The 26,360-nt window shown below is 47.3% G+C and overlaps 1 protein-coding gene across 1 annotated transcript in view; it reads left to right on the top strand.

Moving 5' to 3' along the window:
* Window positions 1-25,999, top strand: part of GLI2 (GLI family zinc finger 2) — a 188,850-nt gene extending 162,851 nt beyond the window's left edge. Inside the window, exons 8-14 of the mRNA XM_056496726.1 lie at window positions 640-753; window positions 4,195-4,326; window positions 7,871-8,020; window positions 11,612-11,776; window positions 16,203-16,484; window positions 19,466-19,802; window positions 20,820-25,999. Coding sequence (XP_056352701.1) covers window positions 640-753; window positions 4,195-4,326; window positions 7,871-8,020; window positions 11,612-11,776; window positions 16,203-16,484; window positions 19,466-19,802; window positions 20,820-23,176 — 3,537 coding nt within the window. The 3' untranslated portion in view covers window positions 23,177-25,999. The remainder of the gene's footprint in view (window positions 1-639; window positions 754-4,194; window positions 4,327-7,870; window positions 8,021-11,611; window positions 11,777-16,202; window positions 16,485-19,465; window positions 19,803-20,819) is intronic.
* Window positions 26,000-26,360: the final 361 nt, after the last annotated feature.

The raw sequence follows: 26,360 nt of genomic DNA on the forward strand, positions 1-26,360 counted from the left end.
TGATTGGTTTTGTTTTCTCCTTACAAACTGGCTACCAAAATAATGTGGCTGGAAGGAGTTCTGCCTCTGTTTAATAATTTGCAGGACCAATCTTGAGCAATTAGCAAGAGTATTTTAAATGTTAATGTTCCAATTTTATGCACATACAATGGGATGTTTTTTCTGCTAAAGTTGTTCTTATTTTTTAAAAGCTTAGCAAATTACACACGTAGTCTTTCATGGACACAGCATGCCAGAGCCCTCACATATAACCAGAGCCCCCTGCTTCCCCCAGGAATTAATTTTTCTCAACAAATCATTTCATCACACTGAGAGATAAAACTGGCTTGGGTGGGGGTTGTATAAGGCTTTGATGACTATGCCATGGACTGGATTGCTCTGAAACAGAGCAGCAGTGGAAAGGCTGAGCTCACCAGTGAGCCTGCAGAAGCTGGGGCTGCCCTGGATTCTCCTTCCCTCTCTCCCATCCCTCTGCCTTGCACAAAGCCACATGGGCTGGTTTTCATGTGAACCCTAGGCCAACCCTCCTGAAGCTCAACCTTGTCTGATTTTAAAGTTAATTTTTAATGAGGAAGTGGGCCATTGTCTGTCTGTCATTCCAAACCCTGGTGCCATTTCTTGCCTGGTTTTCTTTCCTAGAGCAAGCAGAGCAGTGAGTCAGCCGTGAGCAGCACCGTCAATCCCGTGATTAACAAACGCAGCAAAGTCAAGACTGAAGTTGAGGGCTTGCCCCCAGTGTCCCCAAACACACAGGTAACCTCCCTGCTGCCAGCCATGCTGTGGGCTTGAGGTGGTGAGCTGCTGGGTCTCTTTGGGAATGATCCTCTTGGCATCTTTTGTTGTGGCTGGGAGCAAGGCAGCAAAATCTGCCAGGCAGGCAGGTGTCTCTTGGAGCACAAAACCCAGGAAAGGACAGGGCAGAGCTGCAGTGACTGAGTGAAGCATTCCATGGGTACTTGGGACTCAGCTTGCTGTTGTTGTGCTTGGATAGGAAAAAAAAGGAGAGAGCAAATACATCAAGTGTAATAATGTAAAAATGATGTCTGAGTTTTCTGTGCTGCAAAGCAAGCAGCATTAGTGTCTCAGAGCAAGCATAGATTATGAGGGAAGCTTGCATGTAGGTAGAAAGCTTGCAAAAAAGGGACGACTTCTGGATTCAACAAGGAATTGCTCCTAGAAACATCCTTTACACTGGTGACACAACATTTGACACCAAGAAGGGCCCAGAGGCCTTTGCTTTCTTTCTGGAGCTCTGTGATTGCAAACTGTTTAATGGCTGACAGTATCCATCTGACCGTCCTTTATCACAACTGTAAACTATCAGGAGTGCTCTGGGCACTTCATTTTCATGAAATATTAGGCTGTGTTATTGTCAAGCGAATGGAAGAGTTGATGACAAATTTCTCCTTCTGCCCTGGTTCAGGAGCAGGTCTCAGCATGATGCATGGGGACAGCAACGTGTGCAGTCATCAGGGGGCTGGTAAAATTGATGAAGATAGCATATCAGGGAAAGATAAACATGCTGTAGTCAGCACGATTAGGGCAAAGAGGCACCTCTCTGGAGCTTTGAGTTTAGGAGTGCATCTACACACTGCTGCAAAATCACATGCCCTGAAAAACCAATCTGGCTACTGCCTGGGCTAATAGGGCAATGTGTTTATTTCTTGCAGCAAATGAAAAAATATTTGAAAGCCATCACTTGCATTCTGAAAGCATGTGTTATTGGAGGAGCTGTGGGTCAGACAGCTGCTTGCTCAATGGCTGCATCCATCCATCCTCCACGTGCTGCTCCATGCCAAGCTTTGTGTGCCCAGCTTGGGAGTGCTTGGAGAGCACCAGCCTGGCTCATCCCTGCAGCCCTGCTCCAGGGGTTTCATCCACTGGGTCTCAAAAACACTGAAATTAGCACTGAGTGGAGCAGGGGAGTAGTTTAAAGTTGTGCAATGAGATTTGATACAATAGCAAGGTGAAATTAGGAATAGGAAAATGCACGCTGATCATCTAATAGTTCCTAATGAGGCATTATGTGAAGTAATTCCCCAAGGGAAATGTAGGTTCCACATCTTGCAGTATTTCAGTATTGACTGGGAAGTTGGAAGGTGCCATGTAAAAGACAGCCCATTCTTGGCAAGGAGAACAGATTAAAAAACTGAAGGGAGCAGGTGTCTCCTTTGGTCTAAGCAAGAAGAATTAATTAAATTTAGAAATTCCTTTTCTGTCAGAGACTGTGCTGAAAAGTTATGTTACAGTCAGTTAGTAATTGACTGATCCATTTTTTGCTGACTATGAAGTTCATCTATCCCCAAAAACATGTATGTTTTGTTTTGGAAATGCTGCATATGAAACACCTCATGCGAGCTGTGGTTTGGGTGTTCGCAGTCCTTGGCCAGACAGTGTCTCCCATGATGGTCTGTGCTGTAAAAAATGCAATCAGACAAGATTTGTGGGACACAATGATGTACCAGGCATGAGAGACCTGAGTTACTTAACTTCTGCAGTGCCACAGGAGAGCCCCAGTACAGATTTAGACTAGCACTGAACTAGCTGGAAATGAAACAAGTCAATCCTTTTCAACAAATTAAGTTGTTACAATTTCGCTTTTCCAACAGAAAGTGTAAAAATTTTGGCAAAATAAGATTTTAGAAATTACAGTTGTCTGGGGACCACACTTTGAACAGAAACAAACATTAAAAAAAAAAAAAAAAAGAAAAAAAAAAAGTTTACAGCTCAACCAAATAAGAATAGGAAAAAGAAGCTGCTGTTTGAACTTTCTCAGACTATTGCTCTGGGCTCTGGTACAGTTTGAATCTCCAGAAGTCTTTCTGTAAATTACTACAGTTTCCTGTTCCAAGAGCCACCTTTGCAATATCTCTTTTTTCTTTTTTTTTTTTTTTTTAAATAAGAGCTAATTAAAACAGATCTCTTTCTCTCCATATCTAAACTTTTGAATAGAAAAGTCACTGCTGGCGTGTATGTCATGAGCTACTTAAGGAGAACTTTTGAACTTCAGGACAGCATATCTCGCTTTCCAAGGCCATATAATGCCATTGAGTCACTGATCATTGCAGCTCCCCAGCAGGCACTGGGAAGGTGTTGGTTGGGAAGGAGATGGCAGCCAGATAGGTCTGTTTGGGCAGGCCAGAGACAGAGTTTGTGTCTGCACACATACGGGTCCAACTGGGGCATGAGATCATGAGGAATGACATCTGCTGTGGTCAGCCACCCCAGGTGCCCCACTGAAGGTGTCCTGGAGGAAGGATACTTTGTGCTAGGCAACATAACAGTAGTATCTGGGAGGAAAGGGAATGAAGGGGGTCAAAACCTGCAGGGTTCTGTCTTGCTAGATTCCCAAGCCAATGCTGGGTGCTGGTGGTCTGTAGTGTGGGTGTCTGATGCAAGCAGAGCTGACAGTTGTTCTTACTTGGGTTTGTACTAATTATGTTGTATGCTGCACTATTGTGTTGCCCATGCTTTAAACCAAGCTGCCATAACAAAAATCTTCTGTGCTTCATTTAGCACTGAGGAGCTGACTAGACAGAGAAGTTAAGGATAGAGCTCACAGTGTACCCAACATTAAAGTAACTAATTTATGAGTCCAGAGTCCCAGGAGCTCTGTTCTTCAACTTAATCTTCACTGGGTCTTGCTCAAGCTTTCCAAATTCCCCTCTCAGAGAAGTGCTTTGAGAACTCACCACTTTGTCCCTATGGAGCATCCTGCAGGCATAAATCTTTGGGTTAGGTATCCTTTTCTCATCTAGTGAGAGATGCAGAAAACAGGAACCCCTTGCCCAGCCCATGTCAGGTGAGTGTGGGCTCTGGACTCTGACTGCTCTGTGATTTCTTTATGCTCATGTTTCTCCACCCAGATCAGTTGTTTTGCTCCAGCAAAGAGCACAACCAAAGGTCAGAAGCCAGCTCTCTCCTTCCTTCAGTTTTTCCTGGGCCTACCCACAACCCTGCTGAATCCAGGCACTGCCTCTACAGTGGCTTTGGGGTGTTTCATGTCTTGTTGTAAACTCTGATCCACTTCTGCCAAAACCCTGTAGCTCTTTATTTCACAGTAATCGTGGATGTTACGTAGCCACAAGGAGCATGGTTTTGTGATCAGTTGATACTTGCCCTGTAATCTATGAGTGATGGAGGAATTCAGATGAAAGAAGTTCACCTTACACAATGCACCGTTATGTGTTGCAGGAGCATCTGACAGACCTGAAAGAAGATCTTGATAAGGATGAATGTAAGCAGGAGCCTGAGGTTATTTATGAGACTAACTGTCACTGGGAAGGGTGCACAAAGGAATATGACACTCAGGAGCAGCTCGTCCATGTGAGTAATGGTTGGGAGGAAGCCCCAGCGATAAATTTGGGTTTCTGTGCACTTGTCCTCATTTTTTATCACTAGCTGCTGTGCAGCCAGAGCTCACCCTGGGAGCTAGTAAAGGTGCAAATCAGAGATACGGTGTGTAAACACTGCCAAAGCAGGTCGCTGCTCCCCGAGGAGTTCAGCTGAAAGAAGCCTCTCATAGATTATGTGATACTGCTCCCTTCTCAGCTGCTGAGGCTGCACTTTCAGCCTCCCTTGTGCATGGCTTGATGACAGAAGGCTCAGTGCAGAAGACCAGATCAGAAAATGGGGAAGGGGGCTGAGCCCTTCTCTCTCCACTGGCCATATTCAGTGAGCCTTCCCACAGAGCTACACCAGCTATGGGTCAGGGATCATCCATGCTGTCCTCAGTCCTAATCCAGGCTGGGAAAGCCTTTTATGCTGCTCTTAATGAGCTGTGGAGCCATATCACTTCGAGGCTGTTGACCTGCTCAGCTCATCCCTCCCACAGAAACAGAGCACTTTCAGAGTTTGGAGATATGTTCCAGTGTCTGAAATAGAGAAAGTGGGTTGATTTTCTAAAACTTGGGAAACAGGACTTCCATAATCACAGTGATGTTCCCAAACCAGTGTCAAAACTTCTCTCTGAAGGACCCCTAAACCAAGTCATTAATCAGATTTTCAGTTCTAATTAATTCCAAGAACCTTTTGTATGCTGTGCTTCATCTGGGTATCCAGTTTGGTTTCCTTTGGCTTCTGGGGTCAGCTCCCAGTCAGGGAAGTGCCTGTGAAATCAGACATGATCTGTGTCTAAGCCCCATCTTGCTCCCAGCCCAGCACCCTCACAGTCCATATTTTGGGTCAATGGTGCAAGTCCCATTTCTTTGAAGACAGCCCATATCTGCTGGGAATTCACCAGCCCAGCAGCCCTGATGCTTCTGCAAAGTTTTGAACAAAACTCATTTTGCAGCAGGAGCTGCTACCCTCTCCTTTTCCTTCATCCTTTTGCTGCTTGTCTCAACTGGGCTCCCAGCTTGCCAGGGGCCACCCATGTGCAAGTCACATGTAGCCCCCTTCCTGAGGGCTATATATATTTTATATATCCTCATTTTAGATATGTTTAGATGCCCCCAAATAGGCATCAGTCACCATTTGCCCAAGTTCTGCTCACAAACATTGTCCAGAGGGACTACACTCTAAATTGTAATTTTGAGCACATGCTCTTCTTCCACCTAAGGCTAGTGCCTGCCCACCTCTGCCAGAAGACACTGGTTCAGTGCATCAAGTCCTTGAGTACAGACAGATTTGGAAACGATTTTCAAAGCTGATTGAGTGATAAGGTGCTTAATGGGTTGCACATTGCATGCCATGGGGCGTTGCTTTTTTGGGGTTAAACCACAGCATGCCTGTCAGATGGGCTGGGCTCACATTTGTTCAGCAGTTTTTCTGTGTTTCCCTCTCAGATGTAAGAAAAACTAACTCTGCCCAGAGCAAAGTGCAGAGTACCAGGCAGCTCAGCACAATTTATTTCCAGAAAAAAGAAAAAAAAACCCCAAAGAAAAACATTAGATGAAATATCCCAAGATTTTCCTAAATTTGGAAGGTTACAAAAATTGAGTCTTCTGTACTTCTGTGATTACTAGCAACATGGGGTTGTGGATTTGGAATGCCCAAAACACACATGCAGATGAAATACAAATGTCGTGGGCCAGCTTCTGAGAGGTGCCATCTCACCATGCATGGAAAAACTCTGGTTTGTGTGCAGAGAAAAGTACCAGGGTGGGCAGGGTCTGTTCCCCATACACAATGTGCTTGTGGGAGAAGTGCATGTCAACAGGGAGCAGCAGGAGTGATGACATATTTTTGCAAGCATCACTGCTGCTCCCAACCTCAAAGGTCACACTCAATTTGAGAGAAGCCCAAGCAAAGCCTTCAGCCAGGTGGGGGCTAAGGAGCTGTAGCTGAAGTGGGGTGGGCTATGCAGCTCCCTCAAGCAGATGTTGGCCAGACAGGGAGTGAATAGTCCTGAATGGGGGCTGTAGTTCCCCTTTCATAAATGTCCTTCCTCTGGCTCAAACAGGACCAAAAGGGTAAGCCTGTGCTCTCCCACACTCCCAGCATTGCTGTGTGTAGTCTTCATTTCAAGTTAGACTCCCACACAAACAGAGCCTGGAGAGGCATCTCTCCAGCCTGGTCTGGCCATGGTTTAGCATGTCCATGGGTCTCTGGGGAGTTTCATCAGATTTCCACCATCTGAGGCTAAAATCTCACACCAGTGCCAGGTTGTAAAACCAGGACTGTAGGCAGCAGAGCTCTAAACCCCTATGAAACCACTCCCAAACCCAGGCTCCCCCAGTTCTCCCAGCACACAGCTTTGGCTCTCAGTGTTCACATGTGGTGCCCAGGAGACCAGCTGAGCCCCACACACCTCCTCTCATCCCTGGGTAGAGCTGGGACCCTGACCCCAGGATTGGACTGCAGCACTCAGAACGCTGAGACAGGGTTCAGCTGGGACTGTGGAGGCTGATGAATCTGTTCTAATGTGCTTCTGTGTCCTCGTGCTGCCTCCCTGCCCCAAGAGAGTCTCATCCCTGGCTGCAACATGTGTGCCTGGCCTTGGCCAGGGGACGAAGGCGGGGGCTGGAAAAAATCTCAGCACAAAAAAAGCCAAAACCCAAAACCAAAGTGGTTTATTTTAGGATTTCCTGTCAGTGAATGTCTTCTGAAAACACAGGAGCGAGGACAGGCATTATTTTTGGCAGTGAGACCCCATTCAGAGAGACAAGGCCGCCGCGGGAACGACGCTGCCGACGGGCTGGCCTCTGGCTCTGTTTATTTTCAGCAGGGCTTCATCTGCCCTGCACTGGGAAAAAACTACCCACTTCTCCCTACCAGGGTGGACCAAGGCACCATTCTGGGTCTGGCTTTTCAACACTCCAGCACAGAATTTCATGGGCCAGAGTAATTCTCAGTAATTGAGCTCTCCCTGCTGCATAGCTCTTAGATGCTGTCATTTCCTGCCAGCCACCAGCTCTGGAAGGCAGGTGGATGTCGTGGGGCCAGCATATGGACTTAGAAGCATAGGATCATTTAGGCTGGAAAAGACCTTTAAGATTATTGTACCCAACCAAGGCTTGTCTCCTCCTGTCCACCATCCTCCAACAGTGCCCCAGGAAAGGGTCTCAGGTGTGTAAGTGCAGCACAGGAGAGTTCAGCAGAAACAAAAATTACTCTGTCATCCCCCATCAAGAAGCTGGGGGCACAGTGAGAGGGGTTCCTTCTCCTTGGCACCGTGGGTCCCCACTGCTTTTGCAAACCTCCCATTTTTAGCCTTTGTACCTTTGTGCAGCTGAGTGTTGCACACCTTTCTCTGCAGGACACACCAGACCCCAGTGCTGGGTCCTGTGTCCCTGGTGTCACCTGTGCACCTGGCACCCAGGTGCTGACAAGCATTGGGGAGGGAACATCTGGCTTTTGGAGCACTGTGCATGATTCACTGGCATCAGCTCTTCCAGGAGTGACCTGGTTTTCCTTTCTCTTCTACCAGCACATCAACAACGACCACATCCACGGGGAGAAGAAGGAGTTTGTGTGCCGCTGGCAGGACTGCACACGGGAGCAGAAGCCCTTCAAGGCTCAGTATATGTTGGTGGTGCACATGAGAAGGCACACAGGAGAAAAGCCACACAAGTGCACGGTGAGCTGGCAGGGACACGTGGTGCATCTCACTTGGACAGGGGGATACCAGGCTGGGGTGGTCACAGAAATGTGTTTGCAGACATGGACGTGGCTTCAGGTAGGGCTTTACCAGGCCAGGCACTGGCAGCAGCTCAGAGCCAGTCCAGCCCTCCGTGTCTGCGTACCAGCTACTTGCAGGGTAGACCCTGGGAGCAGGACAAGAGGTCAAGGAGTGTGGTTGAGTTGTTAGTGGGCAAAACAGCATTCCCTTGGGAAGAATTATATCAGATCTACCACAGAGATCCAGAGCAACACAGGACAAGTCACTTAAGGTGAAAATCCAGCCAAGAAAGAAATCCAGTAACACCACACTGTGGGGAACCTGGCATCACCCATTACAGCTGCTGGGACTGCAAGATTCCCTCAGCCACAGACCCAAGCATGCACACATTCCTCTTTCCAGCCTGGGAATCTAGGCCAACACCTCCTGCCTCTGCTTTTTTAATCCAGAGGGGAGGTTAAGTCATCAGTGCTTAAACCCCAAGAAGAGCTCAGTCCCAGATCTGCATACCAGCAGCACTGTGTGTTGTGTTAAACACTGCCTGAGCAAGAGTATGGGGCACTATTTTATATCTCAGCCCTGTGGGTACAGGCTCACTGACCACATGGGAGTGCTGGGCTCTCCTCCTAAGCCTCAAGATACGAAATCCCATATGTGCCTTCACACTTGGAGCCTCCCACCACATGCCCACTGTGTGGGGCAGCCAAGGATGCCTGATGCAGGGCACAAGAGGGAAGCAAGGTTATGGAGCTCAGTGACTGTGATCAGTTCATGGGAGTGTTCACAATCTCTCTCCTCATCTCCTCCAGCCCTTATTCCTCCCAGAGGTCCATCCCTGTCTTTTGATATCCTCTGCTCTCTGCCTTCTCCCCCTGATGGTGTTTCATACCTCCTCTGCTGTCAGCATTACTCTATTCCTCTCCCCAGAGTCTTGGGGATGAGCCTTCTCCTGCTCAGCAAATGTCTGAGCCCTCCTCCTGTGTCTTCCTCCTCTTCTGCTCCTTTAGCCAATTCCAGTCCTACTCACTCCCTGGCTCTTCCCCAGCTCCTGCTTACAAATATTAGGATATGTATGATTTGCTTGCTGCATGACTCCTTTATCAATCTTCCAGCCGTGTGTTCATTTAATTTAGAGCATAAGCTCCCCCGGGGCACAGGGCCATGTCCTTTGTTTTAATCTTCTAAAGCACTTTGCCCAGTCTAGTGCTATACCAATCTTCCTTAAAAGTATCAAGAAATATTGATTGTTGGTGCATACAAAGTGAGCACTGAGGGCAAGTCTAGCCTGCCCTTGTAGGCAGAGAGGCTCAGGAGACTCAGGAGACAAAAACAGCAGTGGCTGCATACTCTTCAGTGCTGTGGTGGAGCAGGAAAAAACACTGCTGCACAATCCTGCCCTTTTCAAGCCCCAGTTTTGTCACTGGAGCAATGGCAAGGCTGTGTTTGAGTCCCAGGTTGTCCTCTGCCTCCTGGAGAACTGCAGGCCCTCCATGTGCAGTATGCTGCAGCAGCTGTCCCCAAACTGGAGAACCACCATTCTCCAGTTGTCTGGGATAATGGCAGCTCTGCAGATTGTGCCCTTCTGTGGCAGAGCATTCCTTGTCCAAGTCTGGCAGTGATTTTTCAAAGCAACATTTGTTTCAGACAAAAAGTTTGCAGTGTGCATAAAGCTACAGATGAGCCCAATTGCAGCCTGGGGTTTGGTCAAGGATTATTTCAGCAGATGACAGCCAGAACTCCCACTGGCATAATCAAATCCACACGTAAGAGTGGGAACAACTGCTTTGAACATGCACAGGCTGCTTTGCTGAGAAGTTCTTATTTGAAAATGTGGCCTTAGAACTTTTGCTCTTAGCAACTGCATTTTTGTGTCAGTATCCAGCAAAACTAGAATGGACACATGAGCTGTCTCATGCTGAGTTCCCTTTGTTTTCCAGCAAGAGGAATTATGTATTTCAATAACTGTAAGCAACTTGTGTTGTAAAGGATTGTTTGTACAGGGCAAGAGAAGAAAGATATATACTGTGCAACCTCAGAGCTGTGGCATGTTCTGTGGGACAAATGGGCTAATGAAAGTTGTCTGAGGAAGAAAAACTGGATCCATTTCTCCCTGACAAAGCTGTGGAAGGAATCAGCTCTTGCAGGATGCTCCTCCTGGTCCTTGAAGAGATGTGGATATCCCAAGAGCAGTGCAAATCTGCCTGATGTCCACCATCCCTGTGCCAAAGGGGATCATAAGTAATCCTTCTTTTCCAGCACAGCAAAGTTGCATGTGATCAGCCTGTGCTTCATGGGGTTCCATGGGCTGCACGTTTGCCTCCCTGGCAGCCCAGCAGGTCCTGGGCACGTGGAGCACAAGGCAACAGGTGCTGCTGCTGCTGGATGCAGGTGCCTTTGGCCAGACCTGTATGTGTAGGAGCACTCAGCTGCCCATGGGAAAATCAGACACAGAGCATGACCTGTCCTGCTGTGACTCCAGTTTCTTCACTGGCCAAGACTCCAACAAGGCAATGTGAAGTCTTGTCACAACTGGACTGAACTTTTAGACATGTTTAAGTGATGTGACTGAAATACAACACATACATGACAGCAGAAGGGGCTGCTTGTCGAAATTTAAAGGGTATTTTTTGTATAGGAAGTACAGCCTGGGCTTTTCAGTGCTCCCAGCTGAACAGGCAGTGCAACATTTAGCTAGAATTTGCAAGGGAGCCTTGAGTTTCTTAAAACCCCCCACTTGTTTTGTCAAAGAGCACTTAAGAGCCTCCTTGGTTTGAGGTGAAATCTTCCCATGCTGGGACAGGGCAGGTGCAGGGAGAAGCCTCCAGCCCAGCCAGAAGGGAAGGTGGCAGGACTCACATCACCTGAAGCCTCACCATGTCTCCCAGGCTGCCCCTTCTCACTGTGTGGGCAGCTGGTTTCCTTCCAGGAGGAAGATTCCTGGCCTGTTTTGTCATCCAAAAATCCATCAGTCTTCAAAACTGAGAGTCTTGTTTTTTAAACTGGTAATGTCAGACAGCCTGACCACAGCATCCTCCAAGAGTAGACCCAAGCTGTAATTTGGGACACTTTAAAGCTTGCTAGATTTCTGTTTGTGTGTTTGGGAACTGTCTGCCCTTTCCAGTGCTGGTGCTAGTGAAGTTTCAAGGCTGGTCAGACTGTGGAGAAGCTGTCAGTTCCCTAGGTAGGAAGGAGGGGGCCCCTGTTTCTGAGTGTTTTAGATGCAGAGAGGTGGAAAGGAGGGGTTAAGAGAGCTCTGGGAGGAGTGGAGGGGTGTTTAGCCCTGCTGGAAAAAAAGAGTCACTTGTTGAAATGTCAGGTGGGTACCCAACAAGGAGTAGCACCTCAAATATGACTCACTGCTGAAACTGTCAGCCTGCCTAGGGAAGCAAATTCTCCCAACAAAGTGGATGTTGTTCCCTAAAACACAAGCCCTTTAAAAAGAAGAAAAAAAAAAGAAAGAATGAGAAACAGATGAGAAGGGTTTAGGCAGGGGGAAAATCAAATTTTTCTGGTTAATTAATCACTCCTCATGTGTTTTTTTAATTTTAGTTTGAGGGTTGTTCCAAAGCCTATTCCCGCCTGGAGAACTTAAAGACACACCTGAGGTCCCACACTGGAGAAAAACCTTATGTCTGTGAACACGAAGGCTGCAATAAAGCCTTTTCCAATGCCTCGGACAGAGCCAAGCACCAGAACAGGACACATTCCAATGAGGTAAGCCTGGGCTCACCACAGCTCAACTGAGGGCTTTTTTTTTAAATTTTGCTGACAATAAACATACACTTTACACACTGGACACATGTAAAAAGAAACCTACTGTAATGAGAGGTTTATCTTATTTTTTAATAGGATTTATGTTGCTGGGGAGCCAGACCACATTTATGAAAGCTGTGTTTGAAATCATAAACAGATGTTAAAGTATGCAAACTTTTTAATCGACTTTGGAAATGAAAACAAGCATTTTCCAAATTCATAATTTTTAATAGCACAGATAGTGTAGTACAGTTGTGCAAGTGGTGTTTAATATTACTGTGGAGCAGACTTGCAGTAATGTAACAGCTACCCTGGATCCCGATGCTCTGGAAATAATGCTCCCTCCATCATTTGATGTACAGTGATAGAGCACAATGCAATGCTTTGTTAACCTTGGATAATTAAGACCCACTATTAGTAGTTGGGGAGCAGAGGAAATTGCCTTTATTGTAACACATGTGATGGTCTGTTGCAATCAACTACGGCCGACGATTGAAATTTATATTACCACTAATTAGCTGACAGGAGAAGAAAAAACAACACTCTAAAGTTCTAATAGTGTTTTCAGCCATAAAGAATTCAGTCTGTAGCCTAATTTGCAACAGTTAAATATAGACTATTGGAGAATGGGACGCAGTTGCCACGGTTGACAGCCTTTTGAAGCGATGCTGTGTCTACAAAGGGCTTGTTGGGAGTATTTTTATCTCTGGCATAGTATCAGTCAGTGATAACCAAAGCTCTGTAGGTTTCAGAGATTCTGTTTGAGTCAGAATAAGGACTCAAAATCTAGAATCCTCTTTCATGCTGAGATGATGCTGGGATGGACCAGTGAATGACCAGGATCACAGGGTTGTTTGAATTGGTTTGAGTATGAGCCCAAACATCAGGATTGTTCTCCACCAGCAAGACACAGGTTAAAATTAACCCATATCCACACTTGAACTGGGTAGTTTGGAGTTGTTTTAAGGCTACACAAACCTTGAGGCTCAGAGGGACCAAAAGGATAGGTTGGAGCCTCTAGTCTGCTCAGCATCCTGCATTCCCAGTAAGTGATGTCTGACTACATCATTTTTCTATGTTAAAGCTTCTTCCCCTGAAACGTGGGCAACTGTGGTTTAATCTCACATTTTAGGTGTTGGAAATTGCTCATTCTCCAGCTCTAGATGCTTTTTTGCCTTCCTCCAGTGCTGGATCCTGTGTCCCTTTCATTGTTGATATTTCCACCTCTTAATTTTGCAGTATTAAGCCATTCTCCATATTCTCACTCATAAGCTGAATAAATCGATCAAGCCACTGGAGATTTACATTTTTGCAACTTTTTTTTCCCATTTTAAAGGAAATTTGTGTTTCTCTCCCATGCCTAAGGATTCTGAATGAATGGATCAAGACTGCCAGTACAGCTTTCAGTGCTGGATACAGACTCACTCAGCCCAGTCTGTGCACACTGACAGTATGTGAGCGACATTTTTGCCTGTAGATCACTTGAGCTCAGATCCCTGGAGCTTTACCAGGACCTTTGCTAGACAGGGCAGTTTCCCATCTGAGCCAGCTAATGTCCCATGTGGAATTTTCCTTTTGAATGTGTTACTAAATGTAATTTCTCCAGTGGGTTCAGATTCCCAAGTGATCCAGATCAGGAACTGCATTGGATCTGGGATGACTGCTCACTTCATCTAAGCAGAGCTTGAACACACTTGAAAGTCAGATTATTTGGGTTCCCCTTGTGCAAGAAGGTGAGGCTGTAGGGCAGGAACATCTAGCTCCATGTCTCTTGTGAACTCTGATCTAAATATGCTGACATTTGGTACGAGGTACTTTCAAACAGCACAAATAAATCAAAGAGTCAGATAACAGATAGGGATTTTATCCTCTGCAGTTGCTTCCCCTGAGGGACACCAACCCCTTCTCTGGTGCAGGAACAGCAGAGCCACTAGTGGAGGATCTGTACCAGTCCAGCTGGCCTTGCCACGGGTACTATAAGGCACTATCCAATCTTACATTTTGCAGTCATGCTCACTCCTGAAGTGCTGTTCAACACTCCTTGATGCAGTGCAGACACACCCCAAGACTTGTGGAAGATCTGTAGGCTGCATACAATGGCTCTCTGGGCCATGTTTTTGACACCCTCTTTTTGAGGATCATATAACAGGATCCTTTACAACAGATGGTATCTCTCACAGCAAAGCTCATCACACTGGGCAGCAGGCCCAGGAGAGGGTCCTGTGTCCAGCTGTGGCCATGAGCACTGGCTTAGCAAACTGCACTGAGACCTTGGCTCACAAAACCACACAAATGCAAAGCAGAAGTTTGTGGCTGTGAATATTTCCCATTACCCATTGGTAACTCTATTGTGGTTCCTAGTTACCTTCTAAATATTTTCCTCTGCTTGCAGTGTTTACTTGGAATACACCAGCTTAGAGTTAGTCATCCAAGTCTCCTCTAGGGGGAAGTTCCAGGTTCCCTGTATTTGTCACTATCATTGTGTGACAGGACGTAGGTGTATGGTCCAAACATGCTGAAGTTCAAGGCTGGGGATATGTCACCATGCTGGCTCTGGTTGGATTGTTGAAATGTCATGCACACTATTGCATTTTAAACTTTCAGTGACTGTTTGAATCCCTCCAGGGGATACCTTCAAAGTTACACCTGGAAAAAGGGAAAAGGGCTTTCATCCTGTGACCACTCTCCAGTGCATACACAGAGGAGTGGCATGAGCTCATGGCCAGCCAAAGACTCAGAGTGGCATTTTCAGCAACTCCAGCTGAACAAGGGTAAAAACACATAAATCCAGTTCTGCTGAGTGTGTGGGGAGTTCTGCAGTTCTCCCAGCCTGTATGTGCATGAGAGTAGGAGGGAGGCATCTGAGGTATCTAAACTCTTGACTTCACTAGGGTGAAGATATCACTAGATGTGAGAATCTAGATAACCCAGGGATAGATGAAGGCACACCAGGGAAACAGGAGTTGTGCTCAGCTCAGTTGCAAGGGGTATGGCCTGATGAAGAGGATGAATAAATCCCCTTAGGTGAAGTATCTGCTGTCCAAGCAACAGTGATCATGTTACCCTAATTGCTGGGGTCTGAAAAATCAGAACTGTTGAGCTTAAAGCATATTTATAAAAAAATCTTTGAGCTGTTCATATAGTGGATGTTTTCAGCACATATGGTGGGGGCTCTGTTATTTATAATAAGGTTTAATAGCAGTAATAATATTTCTGTAATGCTTGTGCAAAAGGTTGAATGATATTTTTAAACAAACTATTTTAATTTTTGTGCTTTGGTTTACCCAGCTTTAAAATATATTAAATATTTACCTCAGTGGGGTGTTACGAGGACTAAGCTGGTTTGAGTGATGTGCCAAGATCAGTCAGGAAGCATGCTTTTGAATACAAAACAGACTTTCAGCGTTTTTCATGTGATGATGCTGGCTTTCTTGCAAAGAATGTATACTCCTTTGTATTTTTTCACTTAATTTCCTGGACAAAATTACAAAACAGATTTCTTAAAATGAATAGGAATGGTCATTTTGGGTAGCCTTCAAATAACATCTGTCTGTTTTTTTCTCATGGATCTATCCTAGTGCATTGGCAGAAAAATACATACAGTAGTTGTGAGGCCAAAAGCAGAACTTGAGATGAATTCAGAGCTTCCAGCGCAGCAGCACCAGCTCAAACAACTGCAGTGCTAATACACTTTGGAATTGGAGACTAGGTAAAATAAAAAAAAGTTAAAAGGATAAAAGTATCTGTTTGCTGACTTCTGTTTTCAGAAGCATGGCTTCAGCCTTGTTTTCCTATGGCAATCAATGATTCATGAATTCAGGATAGACTGCTGTCGTCTGAAAAAAACATTGCATGCCTGTGGTTTGTTTTGCACAATAGCAGATTTCAAGGTGACAGGTGCTGGAGTGGTATGATAGATTGAGTAGGGTGAATCCAGTCTGGCTTGAATTCACTGGACTTCCATCAGCCAGGAGGTTTCAGACATTTTCTTGGTGTAGACCCCACCTTAGCAGAGCAAATGTGTTATGCCCAGTCCACTACATCACCTCCCTCCCATCCTTAATCAGGAAACATTCCTGTGGCCACCCGAGCAAATACATACATGGGAAAGTAATACTAGGAAAATATTTCATGAATTCTTAGATGTCTTTTGATCCAGAAACTGAAAACAAGAAGTTTAGCCAACATGAAATGACCAGCCAAGTCTGTGTGGATCAGCAGCAGCCCATATATCACATCTTCCATATCTCAGTCTTGCAGAGTCCTGCGGAGCAGATGCTCTGCCTTTTGCTGCTGCTACGCTCATTGTATTTCCTTGGCCCGTAGGCTGCACCTGGAATATTTGGGCTGGTTCTAAATATAACCCAGGGTTTGCTTGTGTTGCCAGAAGCCATACGTGTGTAAGATCCCGGGCTGCACGAAGCGCTACACAGACCCCAGCTCGCTCAGGAAACACGTCAAGACGGTGCACGGCCCCGACGCCCACGTCACCAAGAAGCAGCGCAATGACGTCCACCCGAGGCCACCTCCCCTCAGGGAGAACGGGGACAACGAGGCCAGCGCCAAGCAGAGCAGCAAGGGGCCCGAGGAGAGCCCCGAGGCCAACAGCACCACGAGGAGCATGGAGGATTGCTTACAAGTCAAAACGATAAAAACAGAGAATTCTGTGGTAAGAGCAGTTGCTTTTGGCAGAGATTGCGTGGTCCTGATCTCTCTGATGCAGTGGCATGAAGCTTTTGTGTTCCATTTACGTCTCTGGGCAGGTGCCCTTCACCCCTAGAGTTCAAGTCCAGAAATGAAACTGCAGGTCAGGGCACAGTCCAGTACATTTTGTACCTTCCTACCCAGCGTCATAAATTCCTGCCCTTGTAGTCATGGGGGCCATTGCTGAGCTTGGCATTCCTGTGCTGTGAAAGTGGGTAAAACCCTAGAGTGTTGTGGTCAAATGAGCTTTACCTACCTCACCAGTTTATGACCACAGGGCACAAATGGATGAACGCTTCTTGAAGCAAAGGTCCTGGCTTAAGCAGTCCCTTTTCTCCTCCCCCCTGCACCCTTCACTCCTTTTCTTTCTAGTCTGCTGCTGTTTGATAAAGCCTGTGGAGATAAAACTAGATGTTTTATTTTTGTTGAGTATCTTAAAGCAAGTTCAATTCCTTGATTCTGTCCACCATACACAGAAGCACAAAATCACTGGAGTTGTCAGGGACCTCTTGGGATCACCTAGTCCCACCTCCCTGATCAGTCAAGGTTGGCTAGAGCAGATTACTCAGGAATACAGAAATTCAGTACGTGAATCCCAGCTCCCATAGAAAATTGCTGCAGGATGATGGGGCAGGGGAGTGAAATTAGATATAAACATAGGAGCATGTTTATTCCACAGAGTACAGGCTGTCACTCAACCATGATCAGGCTTTACGGCTCCAGCACTTGAAGCAAAGACCATTTATCAGCTTTCTGTCCATTACAGCAGCTCCACAACTGGCAGTAGTGTGGTCAGTGGTACTAAGGAGTTGTGTATAGTGGTGGTTTCAAACACATCAAACCTCTTCCACCCCATCCAGGATGGAGGAGGAGGTGGAGCCTTGCAACACACAAATTGCTTTTGCCTTTTGATATTTCTTTTCACTTTTGTACCCAAAGTTCTGGTCTGCTGCACCAGCTCAAAGTGGGACAGGGTATGGGCTGGACACAGAAGAGAAGACCTTCACCTGCAAAGAAGTGTTTACATACTCCCCAGACTTCTCACTTGAGCGAAAAGGACTTTGAGCTCCAAAATATATATTTTCTTGATTTGAATCCAGGCTAAAAGGTTGTTATTAGTGTGAAAGCTACAAAGAGAGCTACAAAGATTTTCTCAGAGTGGTTAGGGGATGTGTTGTTGGACAAATTACTAATGAGCAGCATGTTTCAGTTAGGAAAAAATTCAGTATTTACACATCCAGAATGTCTCTAATTGACTAAAGAAACAGTTTCCTGTGATGAGGTTCTGTACTGTGTTACAAAAGCTGAGTGTGAGAACCACTGGACAGAATGACCTTTCTCCAATATTCTTCTCCATGTGTTTTATTGGTTTTTTCCTATGAACACTGACACAGTTACAGCTCCCCACCCTGCTTCTCCTGAAGGTATGGGCTTATTTTCCTAGCCCTCTGTGCTCCCAGGGTTCCAGCCAAGCCATCTCACTGGCAGCAGGACTCTGGGTCTGCATACTCCACTTGGGCACATCTGACAGGTGGCATCTCATCTGCTGGGTCCACATCCACGTTCTGGGGTTAAGGTTGGGGTGGTGGGAGGGGTGGGATGCCTCACTGGTTCCCATCATTCCCAGACTCCTTGTTTCAACACTATTTGTGTGTCAACCCAAACCCATGGAAGCAGGTAGAAAGTCTCTCCTAGGAGCTTTTATTTGTTCCCCTGAAGAGGGAAGGCAGGGAAGATGGGGTATGGGAATGGGGGATCTGTTGGTAATTTGTGCTGTATTCTGCATTTCCCTCTCTTCCTCCTTTTACTAACCTGGTCTTTTTTGTTTATGCTGTCTTTGTCCTAACAACCTGTTCTTTATTCCCACTTACCCTTCCTTACTCTACCTTCCTAAGGACAGTCGGTACTAAGGTGAGCAAAGAAATCCTTTGTATTAAAATAGCTGTAGAAAGCATGCTCTCCTGCAGATCTCTGTCCCCATTTATCTCTTGCAGGGTGGAAGTGGAAGTATGTGGGGCAGTGGGGAGGGATAGGAGAAATCTGTTTGAGTGCAGAAAGGGGAAGGATGCAGTGCCCAAGGATTCCCTTTGCCACTTTTCGCCCATCATCACAACTTTCCATTAAATCTTGGGATTGCAATCTCTGTCATCTGGGCTGAAGGGCAATCAGAGCCAGTCAACCCTGCCCATGGGGGCTGCTATGGAGTAAAGTAAAAACACTGCAGCATTCAGCATTCCCACCTTGGCCCAGGGCAGAATACTTTGCCTTTTCAGCACTCCCATTTTTTCTGGAGCACAGGCCTGGAGCAGAAAAGTCAGGCATCCTGTTTGGTAGCAGCAGCAGAGCAAGTTCAGACCATTTAGTGTCTGCTGCAAATAAACTACTCAATGTGAGTAGTTTACATTCCTAATGTAAATAAAATAAATATTTATGGTGCTTATCTGCCTTATCTGCAAGTGGGAGTTTGCAAACAGTGAACCGGGTTTTTATCTGGCGGGGAAGTTTGTCAGCTAACCTAATTATATGTTAGGGTGTTTTAAAGACAGAAGTACCTTGTGTCTGAAATACTTAAGCTTTGATCCCATGTTAGATAAGCCAGTGTTTGCTGCAATAGACCTTGCACAACCAGGTGATGTGCTGCTTTTCTTCGAGAAACATCTGTCCTTCTTTTGAAGGAAGAGCATTTGGTTTCTCTCCATCTTGCAGTTGAATCACCGTGGTTTTTCCAGCTGTGAGATGCTGTCCCATCCTCCCCTCACAGGGAAGAGGCACCTGACTTTTGGAAGAGCTGAGATCCTGCAGCAGGAAGGGGTAACAAGACAAGAGAGAGCCTAGGATAGGAACTTTCCTAGCCTCCAGGACTAACACTGGGGATGTTGGGCTCCTGATGTCTTTCCATCCATGTTTTCACCTGCTCAACTCCTTTTCCTCTTTTCCCTCCCCAAGATGTGTCAGTCCAGTCCTGGTGGCCAGTCATCATGCAGCAGTGAGCCATCACCCCTTGGCAGCACCAACAACAATGACAGTGGAGTAGAAATGAACATGCACAGCGGGGGAAGTCTGGGAGATCTGACGGCGTTGGATGACAACGCTCCTGTCGTGGACTCAACCGTCTCATCTGGTAACTCAGCAGTCAGCCTGCAGCTAAGGAAACACATGACAACCATGCAACGGCTTGAACAGCTCAAGAAAGAGAAACTCAAGACAGTTAAGGATTCCTGCTCATGGGTGAGCCCAGCTCCACAAGCCAGAAACACCAAGCTGCCTCCCATCTCAGGAAATGGTAAGCCCTGGGAGTGGACCATGTCCTGTAGGAGCCTTCCAGAGTTTGACTCTGGTTTCATAACCAAGAGTCTGCCCTGGAGGAATGAGGATCATTTCTTATTGCCTCTGAGTCATGCTTTGATAGATAAAGATGTCAGGTAACATGGACAGCTTCAGTGTAAACACAGCCATCTGGTGATGTGCAAGAGAAACCCAGGTGCTCAGTTCTACAGACCTATGAAGGGAGACAGAGGTGTTGGTGTCCTTGTTTCTGAGCTTGCCCAGAGCCCAGACACAGCTGTCCTCAATGTCCCAGTTACAGCTGCAAGACTGCTTGGACTTCTTTCAGCAGTAACAGTTCCCCAAGGGCTCATGTGCTTCCTGGGAGACTACTGGAGCACAGCAGCAATCCAGACAAGACCTCCCTCCATAATCTTGCTCTGACAGGCCTTTTGTCACTCAGAAGCTCCTGGCTATTGCCTCCAGCTTCATATAGTCGTTTCCCATTGGCTGGTGATTCTTGGTAAAAGCATCTTTTTGAACCGTGTAAAGATCCTCTAACTTGGCCAAGAAATCCAAAGGCGTAGTGCCTGGGTTATACTAGATCTCAGAGCTTCTTGGGTTCCTCTTGGAAGAGCCCTTGAATGTCAGCCTTTGGGCTCTCAGCCTGCTCTCCCTGGCTGCTGTGCACCTGTCCCAGAGAGTAGCTATGGGTGTAGCTTGGTGCTGTCCCTGAGGCACTGTTCACACCAGTCTTACCTATTCCTACTGAGGGAAACCCATGTGGAGACATTTCCCCAGAGGTTGAGTATAAGGGGTGTGCATGTTACAAACACTCTCCAGCAGGGACTTCTTAACTTCTCTCCCCAGACTTCTAGCATGAACATAGAGCTAGAAATGAAACTTGGAATTCACTACCACTCGTATGAAATATTTGGAGGTGACTTTGCGGGTCTATATTCTGACAGCTAGAGCACTTCAAAGTGAAATTGCTCAGCTAATCAACCCTTTTCCTTCCCTGCAACCTTTCTTTCAGGCTCTGTTCTAGAAAACAGTGGTGGTTCTTCTGCTATGCTGCCTAACCCCAGAATAATGGAGCTGTCTGTCAACGAGGTGACGATGCTGAACCAGCTCCACGAGCGCCGTGACAGCACCACGAGCACCGTCAGCTCTGCCTACACCGTCAGCCGCAGGTCCTCGGGGATCTCCCCGTACTTCTCCAGCCGCCGCTCCAGCGAGGCCTCGCACCTGGGGCACCGGCCCAACAACACCAGCTCCGCTGACTCCTACGACCCCATCTCCACGGACGCCTCCCGCCGCTCCAGCGAGGCCAGCCAGTGCAGCGGCATGCCGGGGCTGCTGAACCTCACGCCGGCTCAGCACTACAGGCTGAAGGCCAAGTATGCTGCTGCCACAGGGGGCCCTCCTCCCACTCCCCTGCCAAACATGGAGAGGATGACCCTGAAGAACAGGATCTCACTTATGGATGGGCCAGACCCCACCTTGCCCTCCATCCGCCTCCCGCCAGGCCCCAGGCGCTGCAGCGATGGAAACACCTATGGCTACCCAGCAGCTCCAGCGTTTCCCCATGAGGTGCAGGGCAACTGCACGAGACGGGCAAGCGACCCCGTGAGGAGACCTCCCGGAGACCCCCCGGCTCTCCCACGAGTCCAGCGCTTCAACAGCACCAACAGTGTGAACCCCTTCCATTCCCCACACCCCACAGACAGGAGGAATTTTGGTCTCCAGAGCTACGGGCGCTCGGATGGGAGCCTGCCCCGCCACTCCTACTCGCCCCGACCCCTGAGCATCAGTGAAAACATCGCCATGGAAGCCATGCCTGGGGAGACAGACGTGCCCATTGGAGACGATGACATTGTGCTGCCAGATGATGTGGTACAGTACATCAAATCCCAGAGCAATGGGACGGTGGCCGAGAGCACTTCCATGGGGTACAGCAATGAGATGCAGAACTTCCAAGGAAGTGGGAAGCTGCAGCCTCCAGCCTTGCCCAGCCAGCGGAGGATGGCGGTGGCTGAGGCAAGCATGAGCCACTTGGGACCCATGATGTCAGAGTGTTCCATGAGTTTTGATACTTCTTCAGACATGAATAAAAATAACATGCCTGTCCAGTGGAATGAAGTCAGCTCGGGCACAGTTGATATCATGTCCAATCAGTCAAAGCAGCAGTTTTCACAAGGGAACTTAGCGGTGGTCCAGCAGAAGCAGAACTTTGGTCAGTACCAGAACTATAACCAGCAGCAGATGCAGCTACCAGACAACAGCATGAACACAACACAGCAGAGCTTTATGCAGAGAAACGTGGGCATGGATGGGCAGAGGCTAAACTGCATGCAGCTGCGGCAGCAGCCCATGAGCCTGGGTCCCAGCATGAACCCCGACATGGGCTTGCACACAGGGTATAACCAACCACATCAGATGCTGAGCCCCAGTGCAATCAGTGGCAATCCAAATCAGATCTCTCCTAATTGCAGCAACATGGCAGCAAAGTCTGGACCCCACCTTCACCCTCAGCAGATGGACATGGCGACTGACCCTTCTTTGATGGTCAGGAGCAACAGTGAGCGCGCAGTGCTGGGACAGGTCATGCACGAACCGAGTCAGCAGAACTACTCATCTCAGCCAAGCCACCTGAACTTCCCCGTGGCTCAGGAGACCTTTCCTCAGCCCATCATGACCTCCAATCAGCCCAGTTTTGAGCCTCAGCAGAGCGTGATGAGTTCAGCTGCGCAGGCGTATCCGCCTGGCATGATCCAGCCTCGTCCTCCCCCGGAGCCAAACCCGGGCAGCAGACCCCGCGGGGTCCGCACCGCCCAGCAGCTGGGCTACATGAGAACTCCCCATCCCACCACCACCATCAGCCCTGGCCAGGAGACCACGGAGGCCATGCATAAAAGAGCCAGCGACATGCTGCTGGCGCCAGCCCAGCCGTGCGCAGACGGCGCGAGGGACAGCAGCCTGATGTACTATTACGGCCAGATCCACATGTACGAGCAGAACAACGGCTTCGATAACCACGCGGACTGTCGGGTCAGGCAGCAGCAGTGCTCACAGAGCAGCAAGCCAGCCACTCTGCCTTCCCCAGGAACAAACCAGGTGTCCAGCACAGTGGACTCTCAAGGTCTTGAGCCGCCCCAGATAGATTTTGATGCCATCATGGACGATGGGGACCATTCGAGCCTGATGTCGGGAACCCTGAGCCCCAGCATCCTGCAGAACCTCTCCCAGAACTCCTCTCGCCTGACAACTCCACGAAACTCTCTGACACTGCCCACCATACCTGCAGGGATAAGCAATATGGCAATAGGTGATATGAGCTCCATGCTAACCACGCTGGCAGAAGAGAGTAAATTTCTAAACATGATGTCGTAATGGTAAAGCACAAAGCCTTGGTGCTATCCAAGGGGCTCTGCGTGAAGCAGCTGTATGAATGTGCTTTTCAAAAATAATCTGTTTCAATAGAGTAGGGTTTTTTATAAGTGTTAAATACGTTAAAGGATTTCAAATTGAAAATTTTAAAAATCTGTGTACAGAATTATGTAAACTATATGCAGGCAGTTCAGTACCACAAGGGTGCACCTCTAGTATTATTTTTTGGGCTTGGTTTCCCGGAGCACTGAAGGGAATCACCACCAAGCTAGGAGACAGCATGAGGGTGGTTAGAGATGAAACCCTCCCTTCCGGGAAGCCCTGTAAATAGCACTCCCCATCATTTTCCGTCAGTTACAGTTGCAAAAAAATTCCGTTTTCAGCCCGCCCCAGAAAGAAATGGGAGGATGCGGTTTTGGTTAGAATAAAAGCCATACTATGTATTCTGCTCTGATGAGAGTAGGGTTTAGTTAACGTCTCCAAACAAGCCCTCTGCCAGCAGTATTGTTTTATACAGTAAATACCTTTGTACCTTGCAAAGAGCAATGTTTCCAAATGGCTTCTCAGCAAAGTGCCTTACCATGCTTTCTTGTTAAGTAGCCAAGGCCTCTCTTCCTTTAAAAATCAAATATAGTGTATTGTCAGAAGCGTATATAAAATGTACATTTATAAAAACATAGTGGTGTTTCTGAGAAAACATTGGAAAGACACATTGATGAGACACATAAAAGGTGAATGCACACTTTGATCAGATGTGTTTACAACGTGGTTTATATCATGTGCAGAGTGGAGCAGAGGTCTGGGAACAGCAATCACTGGGAAATAATCCCCCGTGGCAGGAAGGCTCTGGCGTGCAGACTGACACACATGCATAACTTTGCACCTTCTGAACACAGTGACTTTCTGCAAGTGCCCCACATGCATCTTTAATGTCAGAGTGCTGGAGCACACATTACTGTATCCTGTGCAGCTTTGCAGCAGCTTCACTCTCTGGTGGGTTTTCCATAATGAGGTGCTCACATAAACAAGTGATGGTGATAGAGTTTACAGTCGTTCCAGCACAGTGTGCACTGTGGCAGCATTGGGGGAACAGGTTAATCTGCCAGGGTTTGTCTGTGTCATGTGCTCAATGCAGGGTTCTGCCTGGGCTCCATGTGCCCAACAGGCACCTTGCTGCACTGATGTGTGGCCAAGAATAAGCCAAAACACGCTGCCCCACTATTAGGCTTGTTGGCATGCACCCAGTGCTAGCTTAACATGTCCCACAGTGTGAAAAAAACTGCTGTATCCAAAAAATGTATCACAGTCAACCTGAGTTGTTCATTTGACTAGCAGACTGCACCTGCATCCTGCAGCACCTGCACTAGCAGACTGCACCTGCAGCACTCAGTGTGTATAGTCTCAAAACAAGTATTTGAGTCAGAGTAGCTTGGTCAGTGAGAATCTCTTGGAAGCATCACTGGGAGGAGTTAGGAGGAGCAGGGCCTCCCAAAGCCAAATTCTCCACCAGAATATAACTGCTTGTAGTAGTGATCAGCTGTTTCCAGGACAGTCCCACCTGCCAGTAAGTTGATCTTTGTTGCATTATTTATTTTTGCTGTTGTTAGACAAAAGGGTAGAAGCAGTGGGGTGCACGTACTTGGGAGGAAGCCTTTCCTAATGTCAGACTGTGTTGGACAAGGACAATTCCTCTCATCCTGCTCTCATAGCCTCAAATACTTTGTACCCCATTTGTTGAAGGGCAGGGAACAAGTGTGACATCCCCCCCAGGTTCTTCCAGCTGGACTGAGTAAGCATCTGTAGAGCTTCACTCTTTCCTTCCCATCTCCCTGTTGTATCAGTGTGATGTTCTCATTTGCACCTGATCCCTGCACAGGACCAGGACAGCTCTATAAAAGTGTTTTCTGGCATCTTTGCTTTCCTTTTGCACAAGCTGATGTCAGGGTCAGTCCTCCCAGTAGGACCAGGGGCTGACGTGAAAATGCCACGTGCTACCTCCAGGCAAACTCTGTGATCTCAGACAGGCAGGAGCTGTGCTTGGCACTGGTGGATCACGACAGCTTTGCTGCCAGGTAGCCCTGGGCACAGCTGGTGCAGGGAGGTGCTGCTCAGCATCCTGCAGTCTCATCCATCCTCATCCCAAATGCAGAGGGTGCACACAGGGTGCTCTCAGCCCTGCCCTTCACCCCTCAGTGACTCCTGCTGATGTCCAGGGTGCATGAGGACAGGGGAGCAAAGCAAGGTGCCTGGCTGTTTATTTGTGTCTCCTGTGAAAGTTGTGTTTAAAGGGATTGTTTTATAGTCTGCTGTATATATTCTCCTGCAGTTACTGACCTTGCCCTTGCCTTTGCATTTATGAAAAGAGGGCAGTACATGTTCTAGGACATTGTATGTTGTCCTGGATGCTTGGAGTATAACTGGGCATCCCTTGTGCTGAGATGGATCAGGGTTTCGTGTGTCCTTTGATTGCTAATCTGACTTTTTTAACAGCTGCAAAGGCCAACGATGGCTCCTGAGTCCTTCCTCAAAGATATCTCATTAGCAAAAGTTCAAATACAGAAGCAAAACCAAATCTCCAATGACTTGAGATTTTTTGGACTTTCCAGTGGTGGTCTTCCTTCCTTTACTGAAAAAGTATTATAATAATCTTTCCAGCACTGTATATATTATGTATAGAAGACATCATTACTAAAAGTACTGTAGGTGAATTGTTCTGTCAAATTTATATCTTAAGAACATTTTTAGCTGTTTTCTACATCATAAGAATGGAGGTAACATGCTGAACCTGTATATAAACCTTTTGTACATTAAAAAGTAATTTTTTTTTCATAACTCATTGTGTCTGTTGTTATTTCTTTTTATTGGCAAATGGTGGTTGGTCTTGGCCTGTGCTCAGTACACCAGCACAATTGGACTCTGGTGGTGCTTAGGTGGTAAAGAGCTGGTAGGGCAGGTGTGTGATACAGCACAGATGTGGAATGGTCTTGGCTTGAAGAGAGCTTCCACTTAGCAATGAGATGGAGGTGGCAGAAAGAGAGGCAGCAAGGTCAGTGTGTGCTGCAAGCACAGTCCTGCTGCCCAGGTGTCCTTCACTGCCTTTTGGCAGAGCTGATTCGAAGGACAGTAGTGCAGCAGGGGTCTTACAGGAGAAGGGGCCAGAGCAAGGGCTGGACAAATTTGTCAACCA

This window comes from Oenanthe melanoleuca, chromosome 7 (assembly GCF_029582105.1).
Source record: "Oenanthe melanoleuca isolate GR-GAL-2019-014 chromosome 7, OMel1.0, whole genome shotgun sequence".
NCBI lineage: Eukaryota > Metazoa > Chordata > Aves > Passeriformes > Muscicapidae > Oenanthe > Oenanthe melanoleuca.